Genomic DNA, 13,219 nt, shown 5'->3' with positions numbered 1-13,219 from the left:
GTTATCATGGAGCAAATAATATTCATAATGAATAATTGTAAAATATAATAATGATAATTTTGTATTTTATTTTTTTATTTCTTAAAGTTTATAAATTTTCAAACTTTTATGTTTTTCCTTATTTTGTATTTGCGTTTCTTGTTTTCAAAGTTTCATTCTTACTTTCTGAAAGGAGAATCAAATCAGCTGTGTAAGAAAACTGTAATTACACAGATGATGGAAATAGTTTCTGTTTTTGATTATAGAGGTGAAGATTGCTTAGAAGAGCCATGTGATCTTCTTCCTCCTGTGCCCTGTCCATTTCAGTGTATACATCAGTCTGGAAACAGACTAACCATGAAGGGTCCTTGGGGCCCAGTGAACTTACCCTAGCAGTGAAGGATTTGATTCAAAGGATGGAGTACCACAAAACATCTGGAATAATTAACCCTTGATTCATGATCCCCTGTGTCTATGTGAGATATATTACAAAAGGTAGTTACTGTAAAAGAGGAAATTTCAGTGTTGGAAGTTTTTGTGAATTTCGCGCAACCAGAAGCTAGTGCGAAAATAAACATACTTGAATATTTTTGCATGCCGTATGTTCCAGCGTCCGGATTCTGCAGAATAAAATCACTCAATCTTTATTTTACCAAACTGAGCATGAAAAATTTCTCGTGGGAAAATAGCCACTTTTACAATACCATGTATACAGTACACAGGGATGTGTGTATGTGAACACTTCCACTAGATTTACTCTTCCCAAGTTTCAGTTGCATAGTTGATCGTGTTAATGATTTTTGCATACTGCTTTAACAGTGTTCCTTATGGCTAGGAGGCTGCATTGTACCATTATCTAACAAATCTGTCATCTTAAATTGGTCAGTCAATCACTCAGCCTCGATACAGTCTGATGAAGATCACCCCAGATTTCGAATAAAAAAAAGTGATGCAAACTCTTGGTATGACATCTTATTGCTTGAAAGTTCAAAGTTTTACTCTACACTCGTTTGTTTGTTTGTTCACTTTTGTGTGTGTATGTTATACTGAAGTCATTGCTTGATGTACCAAATTATGATACAGGTATAGTCAATTATTCTGAATCACTTTATATTAAACCAAATGGGAGGAACTTGGTGTTGAGAATGAATGGTTTGTCATTGGAAATGTCAAATTACATTACTGGTACCGTACTCGTGTGGAGAAATTGATTGACCATCAAGATCTTCAGCATGGCCATCGTGTATGTACATTGTATAAAAATGTGTGTGTGTGGGGGGGGGGATGAAAGTATCAAATACCATGAAACAATGTACATCAGTTGCTGACCACTTTCAAGTTCAGTAGACCCATAAGAAAGATACTTCCTTTGTACAAACCAGAGTAGGTCAAACCAACTCGAAAGCAGTCTGTCAATATGTAGCTTCATCTTACAAAGTGAGAAGTTAGCTACAATGTATGCATTGTTGGGATAACAAAACCTTGCAGAAATTATCTAAAAAATGTCAAATAATCAGGGAGTGAAAAAACAAAAACAAAAACAAAAAACAGAAAAAATGCCGGTCAACGCACTATGTTGTATGTACATGCATAACAAATGGGATTGCCTTCCTTTAGATATGCCACATGTGATGGCTTCATTTGAGGGTAAGATGGTTAAGATTTAGACAGGAGATCATTTAATTGATTATTTGACAATTTTTTCAAGCAATTACCGCCAAAGTTTGAAATGCAGTCTTGTTATCCCCGTGATGTATGGCTACACTAGACATGTGTGATGTACATGTGTTTGAGAGGGAGTGAGAGAGGGAGAGAAATAAAGAGACAGCAAGAGTGGAAAGACTAGCAAAGAAATGTCAGATTAAAGGGATGGTACAGTATTGGTGGAGATGAGAATTGGGCTTTTAACTTTTTGCGAGATACCAAGAAAACACTTCTGATATAGTACAGAGCATACCATTCTAAGAGGAATTCGAAGTTTATTTGACGAAAATGGGGTTTGGAATGACTGAAACATCCAAAAACAAAGTAAAACAAAGCAATTGTGATAAAGTGTGGGTCCAACACTTTATTACAATCACTCTTTTTTTTTGTATATCGGCCATTTCAAAACCAATTTTCATCAAACAAACATTGAATTCCTCATAGAATTACATGCTCTTTCATATTTCATGAGTGGTTTCTCATCATCTCACCAAAAAATGTTCGAAACTTAAAATTAGGTCTCAACCAAAACTGTACCATCCTTTTAAACTGCTTGACACACTACATCACCAGAGCCAAAGTTTCCACAAAGCCTTGCAGTTTCCCATTCAAACTTGGCCACATACATGATACAGTACCATAGTCAACCATTTAACACAATATATTTATGAATAAGACCATTGAAAACCCTCCATCGAAACTTTCAGAGAAAACATATGCAGTCATTCATTCCCTCAATCAGTCTTCCCTACATCAATAGCTTTTTTTTTTTTTCACACCACTCACCAGCTTACAAAATAGCTGAGGAATTAAGCAAGTTAAACATCATCAATCACTCAATGTTACATTCTGATTGGCTAACAGCCACTTTCATTCACAGCACTCGCAGGTAATCAGCGTTCAAGTCTGTGGATCGAGACCCCAATCACTCAACAGTAATGCAGAACACAGAAAGTCATCTTGTACACTCCTTTCTCTCCATTAATGCACTGTACTGCAGTATTCTGTAGGAATTGTAATTGGGACAATCTCTTTGTACAGACCTCCAAACCTTTCTGACTGGAAAGCAGCAATGATTTGGCTCAAGAGTAAGAAAGAGCAGTTCCAAGAGGAATGTGTAGTAAAAATATCAAGAAAAATTAACAAGAAAAATAGGAAACTCCTACAGAAATAAGAGGTAGGAATTGTAAAAATTCAGATTCTTTCCTCCAAAATGGTTGGGAGGTCTGGGTATGGCGGTACAATGTACAATATGTACATGTATTTGTGTCGTGAAAAACAAAAATTGGATTTTACTGCAGTATGTACATTTGACACAGAAAAAAATATAACTCAAAACTTTGGACCAACATGCATTTTTATGTTCAATATACAGAACACAACACAAATGAAACACACACACAAACATAATGGCGTAGTGACTGAGGAAATAGTTCACAGCTATCTCACATACCCAATCATCAGAACATCACTTACAACACTTAGAGAGGACAGAAAGAAATATATTTGAAACAGTTTTTTTTTTCTTTTTGCATTTGTGTACTGTATTTCCACATTCATACGCTCCTCATGAAAAATCTGCAATGGGGTATCAGACTACGCATATTTGGGATGGCTGCTTGTGATGTGGCGAGGTCAGACTCACAACAGCGTTGGTGACCACTACTTCAGTGATACAATCCAGTCAATTATGTATAGATCAATGTGTGGTGATTATAAAGTAGAGAGTTCAGTCTGGTTGTGGAAATTGGTGTCTGGCTGCACTGGGTGTGGTCTATGGGTGCAGCATGCGGTCCTTCCACTTCTGCAGGGGGCCGTGGTCAGGGTGGTACTGGACACTCACTCCATCGTTGGTCAGTTTGCCCTCACTGCGCAGCTCTTCGTACCGCTCTCTCTTCCACTTGGTGAAGCCGTGCTTGTTGGAGATGAAGATCTGGGTAAGGGAGACAACACAGAGGAACATCAGTCAGTATTCATTGCAAAATTGTACCTGGCATACACATAAAATTGAAATCTAATACAGTGGAAACTCGATATAACGAGATGGTCGGGACCAAGTCATTTTCCTCGTTATAGCCGATATCTCGTTATATCAGTAGGCATAAAAGAAGGCATAACATAAAGACATTAATTTGCACATGTGGGACTACCCATCATATTTCAATAACTACTGATAACTTGATATTGTGTGTGAGGGAATTACTCACCTTTATGGGTAAGAAGATGTTTTTCGCCAAGGAAATCCAATATCAAGAATGTGTTTCTTATTAATTGTAGATGTTTGAATTTATAAATTTATATAGCATGCGATTGTATCAAGATCGTCTGTGGACACCAGTATGTGGTTATCTTATGGGTGTGTGTTGTGTGGAAAGCTTGAATATGGTCTGTACAATGCTGTGTGTATGTGAAACATTCTGTATGTACATTATGACTGCGTGTGTGTGAAGATGGGGAATTCCCTACGTAGAAGGCCAATCACAGCATCAGATTGCCTCACACCTGCTAACGTCATGATGATGTCATGTATACATAGGGCCTACCCACCACATTTTCTGCATGTATCAGTGTGCGCACACACACACTTACACGTAAAACGCAGTGCTAGCTGGAGTGCACTGAAGAAAATGATTATGTGTGTACAAGACAGTTTTTGGCGCATCAAGCTTTACAATATCGGAAGATGATAGCACAGGCGAAATAAAGCTTTACCGAAGGCATTTTGCTTTACCTCGCTATAGCAGGTTTGATTGACTATGTTTTTCTTTGTTTGGAAGTCACAAAATTTATCTCGTTATAGCAGTTATTTCGTTATAGCCGATCTCGCTATAAGAGTAGCATTTTACATAGACTTGTGTGGAAGGAAATTTGGGACCGGGAAAATTTCCTCGTTATAACCGATATCTCGTTATAGCAGTGTTCGTTATACCGAGTTTCCCCTGTACCTCTTGTGGAAGTACCATACCAAGTCAGGCTGATACTAACAGAGATCTCAGTTGTGCTATCAATTCACTTACCAGTCTACTGTTTTCTTATTATAGACACACTACTCAAATAACATGTTACATGACACCTTTACAAAGCAGTTTCATGTCAAAACCATCTTGCTGTAATGAGTTCTATCTCTACAATAATTTTTTTTTTTTTTTTTCAGGAAGGTTTCCACAGTAAGATGCACTGCACAGTCAACCTCATCTAAGTTGACTTGGCACAAGTTGAAAATAATGACCAAAATGAAGAAAAATTGCACCCTGGATGGATACAAAAATGTGTTATTTCTATTGTGTATGTCAAAATTCATAGGTCAAAATATAAGCCTAAGGATTTTCTCTGGTCCCTCTGGAGTTGACTTGGGCGAGGTTGACTTTATATCCATTTGGTCAGGTACTGAAAGTAAGGTATATGCAATGTCTCACCTTCTGACGTCCAGGAAACTTGAACTTGGCCCTCCTGAGAGCCTCTATAGCTGCTGCCTTGTTGCCATCCTTGGTCCTCAGGGACATGATGGTCTGGCCAATGTTCACCCTGGCAACAGTCCCTTGTGGTTTGCCGAACGCTCCACGCATCCCAGTCTGGAGCCTGTAACAATCAGAAGAAATGTATCCACAGTTAGCAATAGCAAATTCACTTTGAGAGGAAATTTACCGAAATTCACCTCTTACCTGAAATGATTGCTTTATCAGTCTTTAATAAATATAATTTATAATATACAGTGCACTCCCGTTACAACGAACACGGTTATAACGAAATTTCGTTATAACGAAGTAAATCTTCTGGTCCCAAAATTATCACCATTCAAGTCTATGGTACAAAATTCGCTTATAACGAACACGGTTATAGCGAAATTTCCGTTATAACGAAGTCTTTTCCGAGCGCCACAGACAAAGAAAAACAAAAGAAATGTGCTCCGTTATAACGAAATGCGAACTGCTTTCGAAAATACGTAGCGGAACAAGCATTTATAGCGTCTCTGCATGGGTGAACGCTTCACACCACTGTGTGTTCGCTCTTTGTGTCACGCACAGTTTCTGATGGGAACTTGCGTTTATTATTGTAATACAGTTATCCCATCACATTTCACATAGCTTTCCAGTGTAGGACGAGTATTCAGCAAACATAATATAATATATATATACACGTGGTTCCTTGTTTTCGTTATATATTGCATTTGTTCGGTTATAACGAAATTTCGTTATAACGAAAGAAAACTGCCGGTCCCGAGCATTTCGTTATAACGGGAGTGCACTGTATTTAGAAAATATTGAAGTGATTGATAATGCTCTTTCAAACTAAGAAAACCTATTAAACAGAACAGACAAGCTCAAACCTTGTAAAGAAATCTTGGCAAAATAAGACAAGGAGTTACATAGAGGGGTAACCTTCTTCTAAACAGGCCGAGACGGGGAGTTGAAGAGAGAAAGTAGAATCTCACCTATCAGCTCCAGCACACGACAACATTTTGTTGATTCGGATGACATGGAATGGGTGGAGTCGTATCCTGATGTGGAAGGAGTCCTTGCCAACATGCTTCACCATGTACTTGTTGGCGCAGATTCGTCCTGCCTCCAGAGCCTCAGACGACAGCTGCTCAAACTCATCTGACACCAGGTGGATACACAGGGGGAACTCGTCCACATGAGCCTTCTTGCGACCAAGATCGTAGATTCGGATCTTGGGGTCTGTGGTGATTTAAAAAAGTGGGGATTAGGTGAGTCATGAAATGAAGCCTCTCCTTAGAGTTCTTCTCCGAACCTTTCACATCAAAACAAAATCAGTAGAAATATCTGCTTGTCAGGATGTTACCTTAGCACATACTCCTTCTTATGAAGTATGGTACTTTGGTATCATTTTTCCTTATTTTGTACCCACCTCTACACTTTCATATCAAATAGAAATTCCAGTCCATCTATAAGTTAGTCTTGCCAGAAAAAGTAAAATCTTATAAGTACAACGCCTTATGGTGGAAACTTGATTAAAATTTCATACAAATTAGGAAGTTATGAAATTATGAAGGTTTGCTACGTTTAGCAGAACAGTTTTCGTACAGTTCATATGAATATGCAAATGAGTAAGCTGGTGATGTCATCACCTCCCAATTTTCCATTGAACATGTAAAAAAAAAATGGATGAAAATTCTCTGTCTCTGCTATCAAAGTGTAAAATATGGCAATGTTCATGTCATAATGTACAAGCCTGAACTGTACAAGGAAAGATGTTGGTACTCCTAATTACTACTAATAACAAAGTACTCCAGAACTCCACATAGAGAAGGTGATGGAATGGTAATGTACCCCAGCATGATCTGTAGACTTACCAGGGACACCACGGCAGAACCTGGACTTGGGATATGGTTTGTTCTTGCAGTAGCGGTAGCTGAAAATGTCAAACAAAAACATTCTCGGACATCAGGAAAGAATATTCCTTTGAAAATTCATAAATTGAAACTGCCTTTATGTGACATGTTTTAAGAATCTTATTGAGCTGATGTAGAAATGGGGGCGCTACAGCAGTTCCGCACAGGGTGCCTGAATTTTAGTTTCATGGCATAAAATTCAATCGGTAGCTTCTAAGGGCAGTACACAAAAATCTTTTTTCTTTCTCTGGGCTTGTTGTCACTTAAATTCCTAATAACGGTGAACTTTCATGTAAAAATCAATGACACATGTTATAACACATTTCTCACGGCAGTGCGATCATTGGATCTGACTGTAGTGATCCCATCATAGCAGTCACAGTGAGTTCTGATCTATGGTATCTTTAAAACGACATACTTGGTTTTCCCTTTCCATCTGCCCGTACGAAATCTTGCAGTATTGGTTGTTTACAAAGCGGTTGATTGAGGTTTGTTGTTGTTCTGTGTTGCATGTGTGTGTGTTTGAACGAAATAAGAAGGAAAACAATCTTACATCGATCTCAGAAAATAGTGAATTACGGCCTTTGGTAGACTAGAAATTACAGAGAAAGAGAGGGGGATACAGGGGAGAGAAGAGAGACAAAGATGAGAGAACAGATGGGGAAACAGATAAAGAGAAAGAACAGGGAAAGGGGGAAAAATACATGAATACCAAAGATATTGCACTGAAAAGACAAACATGAAAAATAACCCATTTTTAGGATAGAAAGTAGCTTTAAAATGAAAAGGAAAAGAACATAGGAAGGAAAGAAAGAAGAGACAAATGGGTTTGAAAAGAAAGAAGGAAAGAAAAAACAGAGATAAAATGTAAAGGAAAGGAAGAGAGAAAGAGTTTAATAGATTATAATCTAAGGAAAGAATAGATATTGAATGGTGAAGGAAAAAAAGAAGTACATTGTACGGTGTGGAAAGAAGATACTTACTGGCATTGCCATTGTCAGTGATAGAAGGAAAAAATATATTCGAGGGGAAAGAAAGTAAATGTAGATAAAAGTAAAGATGGAAGCAAGGAAACAAAGAATAGATAAGAAGAAAATAACATTGCAAAGAAAATAAAGTAATTAGTTGGGAGGATCGAAAGAAAAAAGGTCTAAAAATAGAAAGGAAAGAGAAAGATATCCATGTAGTGTATACTTGCAAAATAAAAGAAGGAAAGACAAAGAAAGATACGAGAATGCAGGCACACAAACACACACACAAACAAACATCAAGTTAAACAATAAACATCAAGTTAAACAACAAACATCAAGTTAAACAACAAACCTCAGGGCCCAACCACTCTGGAGGTCTGTATGCTAAATAATTATAGAACACCTACCACAATGTCTACTTCGAGACTTGGTACAGACAAGGTACAACTTACAAGCAGATAGAAAAACAAAACGAATGGATACCAATGACAAACTTGCTGTGAATGTAGCTCGCGAGTGAATGTGATCCATTTGAGATCGTTACAGTCAGATCCATCCTGGACTGTATCACATGTAACATGTGCAGTGTACCATTGTCTGCGTTGATTTTGATGTGAAAATTCATCATTTTGAGGATGTTTAACTAGTGAGGACAAGCCCAGTAGAGAGGGACAGGATAAGGTTTTCATGCCATTTCTTGGGAGTTGAAGATTGAATCTTATGCCATAAAACTGGAATTCAGGATAAGGTTTTCACATGCCATTTCTTGGAGTTGAAGATTGAATTTTATGCCATAAAACTGGAATTCAGGCACACAGTGCAGTGCAAGACTGCACTAATCATTCTCTGACAATGCTCTCCAACTGTCCAAGCATATCCTAATGCCATAAAGTAGCTGCGTCAGTAAGCGGCCGTGCAGCCGTTCGCGGCAGGTACAACATACACGGTAATATACAGCTAAACACAGCATTGCACTGTATACATGCACACTACACATATACTAACACATTAGCAATCAACAAAAACCAACCGATAAAATGGGCACGATCTCTGACGAAAGTGAAATTTTCTCACCTAAATGACAACATATCGCATCCAAAATGAAATTTTCGGTACTTCTTAACATAACAGTTAAGAAACAATGGTCCAAGAAACTGGATTTTTTGTCGTTTTCTCGATGTTCATGGATTTTGAAAACATATCCTCACGTAAAATAGAATTTTCGCGAGCCGATGTGGGCCGCCATTTTTTTCGGAAAGTGGATGTTACTATCGAAAAAAAATTTAGAAAAACACGAGAAAGACATCAACAACACCGCCAGAATTGCGATCTTGTTTGCGGCCAATGCATGTGCGCACGCTATTTTCACGTGCTTTCGCAATGGGAATTGGCGCTTACGCAATGTTCGCGAGACATGTGAAGGCGTTCAGCTAAAGATCGCGGAGCACGCGCGTATTGCATAGGGATTGTACATCGTGCCGCAAGCAGAAATACTACGTCGCATATCGCCCTTATCGGCGAAAATTGTGCCGGGTTTTGCCCTGGTAAATCATGAAAACTGCGTTGGTCACTGGTAAATTTCTTTCATGAAAACAATTGCGTTAATGAATAATCTTGTCTATGATATATGAAATGGTTGAAAATAATTTGCCTGATTTGTTTACAAGTTGGAAAAACTCTTAACAATGCTTAAACTGCCGCAAACGGGATATTTTACTCTATGAAACGGTTGAAAATAATTTGCCTGCTTTGTTTACAAGTTGGAAAAACTCTTAACAATGCTTAAACTGCCGCAAACGGGATATTTTACTCTATATGGTAACTTGACCGAAAGATCGGTCTGTATCTGTCCGTCGGGGAATGTTCCGCGGAGACTGCGTCTGGCTTCACGGATCCCCTCCGTATACAGACCGAAGTCAATGATTGCGGCTCCTGTGTGGAGCAGTCGCGCACAGATCAAACGTTACGATAAACCAAATTTCAGACAGCTTTTTTACATTCAAACAAGTATTACATGACATGACACATTATGCAGCAATATTTGGGATACATTTCTCACATTGTGCAATCGAAATACTCACATAACCTCGGTTATAATGCAGAAATGTTATCGATATCGCAACATCGCCGTTCGCGAGCAGTAAGTCGCCATTTTGAATCTATAACAATTGCTAAGCCAATCACATGCGAGGTACGTGTTTTAGTAAAACAAACACGTAGAAACTACCTCGCATGTGATTGGCTAATAGATTCATAGTGTATGTTTCTGCAGTTTGAATGTGACGACGCGACAGGCTGTGTTTTACGTTGAAAATTCTCCTAAAATGTTGGATTATTCATGAATCTGGTGAGTGTAACGTATTCTTAAAAAAATAAATTCACCATACAAGCTTAAAGGACAAGTTCACCTTCATAAACATAATGATTGAGAGAATGTAGCAATATTAGTAGAACACATCAGTGAAAGTTTGAGGAAAATTGGACAATCCGTTCAAAAGTTATGATTTTTTGAAGTTTTTGTGCAGTAACCGCTGGATGAGAAGACTACTGCAGTGTACGATGTCACATGCGTACAACAATATAAGGAAAATATAAAGAGAATTTCACAAAATTCCATCTTTTGAAAAAAGTACACATTCCCCTGACTCGTTACCGACAAATGTTATGGGTAATATTATTCCCCCTGCCTTTAGAAAGAGGCAAGTCAAGTGCTCTTTTATTATGCGAAAAAAGTGAAAATATGTTGAATTTTCTTTTACATTTTCTTTATACTGTTGTACGCATATGACTCACAAACTGTAGTAGTCTCCTCATCCAGCGGTTCCAACACAAAAATTTAAAAAATTCATAACTTTTGCATCGATTGTCCAATTTTCCTCAAACTTTCACTGATGTGTTCTACTAATATTGTTGCATTTTCTCAATCCTTATGTTTATGAAGGTGAACTTGTCCTTTAAATTTGCCGACCTAGGGCCGTGAATTAGACGCAATCGAGAAGGGTGAGGTATACTTGGGTGACCCGCACCTCGTCATAGTTAATGTTTGCGCATATTTGAATCCCATTTCGCCACTGAAATTCTTTGAAACCCAACTCACATACAGGAAAAATGCTGAAAATTCCAATGGAATCACAAGTTCACTGATCGATTTCGAAAATTTGCTGCTATCGTCGTCAAACGCGAACGATGCGAAAAAATTGCGCACTAAGGAAGGGGCCCGCAACTCGTCACCCGCGCTCCCATAGACAAAGCACGTAAAAGACGTGTGCGGGTGACCGTGATGCTCCCATAGACATACACGTAAAAGATGCGTGCGGGGACAGTGGTGATACTTATAACACGTAGGGTCCTATTCCGATTAAAATTTCCGATTTTCGCGAAAAACTGTTCAGTTTTCACCAAAATTTGCTTGGGCCTGCCAAGTTTCGAGCATACTGAACACAGTCCCGGGCATAAATTTTTGTTTAGTGCGCTTAAAACAATTTTAAGCGGGGTGACGGTATTCGGGCCCCTGACGAGGTGCGGGTACCTCGCTATACCTCACCCAATTTTCCATAGAGACAGTGGTTAAGAACATCCACACAGCAATGGGTACTGCAACCTTCCGTCTGTCTACGGAGGACAGCGTTAATGGCAAAATATAAAAGAGTCCTCCGGACAGACGGATCTTTCTGTCTATATGGTAACATGATGCCCCGATGCCGATGGCCAACATGATTATAATTCATCACACTTGCACTTTGTAGCCTACCTGCTGGCAAGAAGGCAGACACGCTTACACGTCTACGCACGACACGTAAACTTTAATTTAATACGCATACGATGAGTAGCGAGTGAATTTCGCACCGACATCCGTAACAATAGTTTTGTATCTGCATGCACTTAGTGTTCATTGCCACATTATTTACGCATACGGCCAAACATGCATGGAAATGACATAGTAGAGAATATGAAACATGTGAGAATATAGATACTCTGTTACCCTTTCAAAACAACAAGCGTGGCCTTACGACCCAAAATGAGTAACGTCGAGTTTTACTACAGTGTACTGTACATTACAGAGTCCGCATATCTGCTATGTGCGGAGTAGAGTCTACAGACTACACGTACCATCTTGCCGGCCGTCGCCCCATTTTCGGTTTCTGAAACAGAGAAAAACCATAATTTTTAAATAAAAATCACATAAATTCAATACATTACTTTAAAATAATTCATAATCGGGGGAAAACATTTTTGAAGAACAACATTTACAAGTGATGCAAATGGATTTCTTGGGGCTATTCGTGGCGAACGAGTACCTCGAATGAGACGGCTCACGAAAAAGGCTGATTTAGGGAGGTTATTCATATAGTAGAGATTGGCAATTTCGAATATTCTTCTGATCAATTCAGTCGTATACTTTTAGACAAAATATATATTTTTCAAAAGAAAAAATATTCATAATATGATTTATTAAAGTGTTACTGAAAGCAATTATCAAACAAAAATTATTAATTAGTAGTGGATTGGCAGCTTTACCGGAAAAAGTAGCTACTAGTAGGTGTTTTATTGTTCTATGGTAGAGTAAAATAGAAAAGGATTTACCTAGGTAGGCACGTTCTGCACGGTGGGGCCAAGAATAATTATTCAGCGTTTAAATATGCGTCGCAAAACTTTATACATTATCTTCTGTCGAGGCAACAAGTCGTCTTTAACAGGCACTTTAACAAACATACAATACATTAAATTGGCAGGTTCAAGTTTCAGGCTTATTTAGGTCTGCAGCATGCAGATCAAACTGAACATAAGTATGATTGGCAATTACATTTGAAAAGGCTAAAGTGTTCTTATTTTTCTTAAGATGTTATGATAAACTATGAGATTTTAATCTTTTAGAAAGTTTATACTTTTCTTGCAAATGGAATGCACACCGGGTACATAGCATCTATTGTTGTTGTTTTTTTTTTTCTGACAGTGATTGGTTAAATGGAAATATATATCTACAGGGGTGTATCCAGGATTTTTTCTGGGGGGGTCGTAACCCAAATTTTTGGACCTTTACCTTTGCGAGGGAGCGGAGCGACCGAGCGGGGGGAGGGTGTGGGAGGGGGGTGTCCCCCCTTCCACGGTAGGGAGTTTTTGAATTCTATATCTTAAAATGGGGCAATTTGGTGCATACAAAAGTGACTTTTTCGGCATGGCAGTGCAGCTTAGAAATAAGGTAAATTATGGC

The 13,219-nt window shown here is 38.4% G+C and overlaps 1 protein-coding gene across 1 annotated transcript; it reads right to left on the bottom strand.

Annotated features, from left to right (window-relative positions):
• Positions 1-3,209: 3,209 nt before the first annotated feature.
• On the bottom strand, positions 3,210-12,331 carry LOC139729313 (large ribosomal subunit protein uL16-like). Its single transcript, XM_071640240.1, has 6 exons — positions 12,306-12,331; positions 12,118-12,149; positions 6,998-7,056; positions 6,116-6,362; positions 5,100-5,262; positions 3,210-3,616 (listed from the first exon to the last, which is right to left on the bottom strand). The coding sequence occupies exons 2-6, from the start codon at positions 12,138-12,140 to the stop codon at positions 3,458-3,460; spliced, it is 651 nt and encodes a 216-aa protein (XP_071496341.1). The 5' UTR covers positions 12,141-12,149; positions 12,306-12,331; the 3' UTR covers positions 3,210-3,457.
• Between the last annotated feature and the right edge of the window lie 888 nt (positions 12,332-13,219).

The sequence above is a fragment of the Diadema antillarum genome, unplaced genomic scaffold (assembly GCF_040938485.1).
Source record: "Diadema antillarum isolate AM-2024a unplaced genomic scaffold, OU_Dant_1.0 seq00000234_RagTag, whole genome shotgun sequence".
Lineage (NCBI taxonomy): Eukaryota > Metazoa > Echinodermata > Echinoidea > Diadematoida > Diadematidae > Diadema > Diadema antillarum.
The sequence above is the reverse complement of the archived record's forward strand: the minus strand, read 5'-3'. Positions and strand labels throughout refer to the sequence as shown.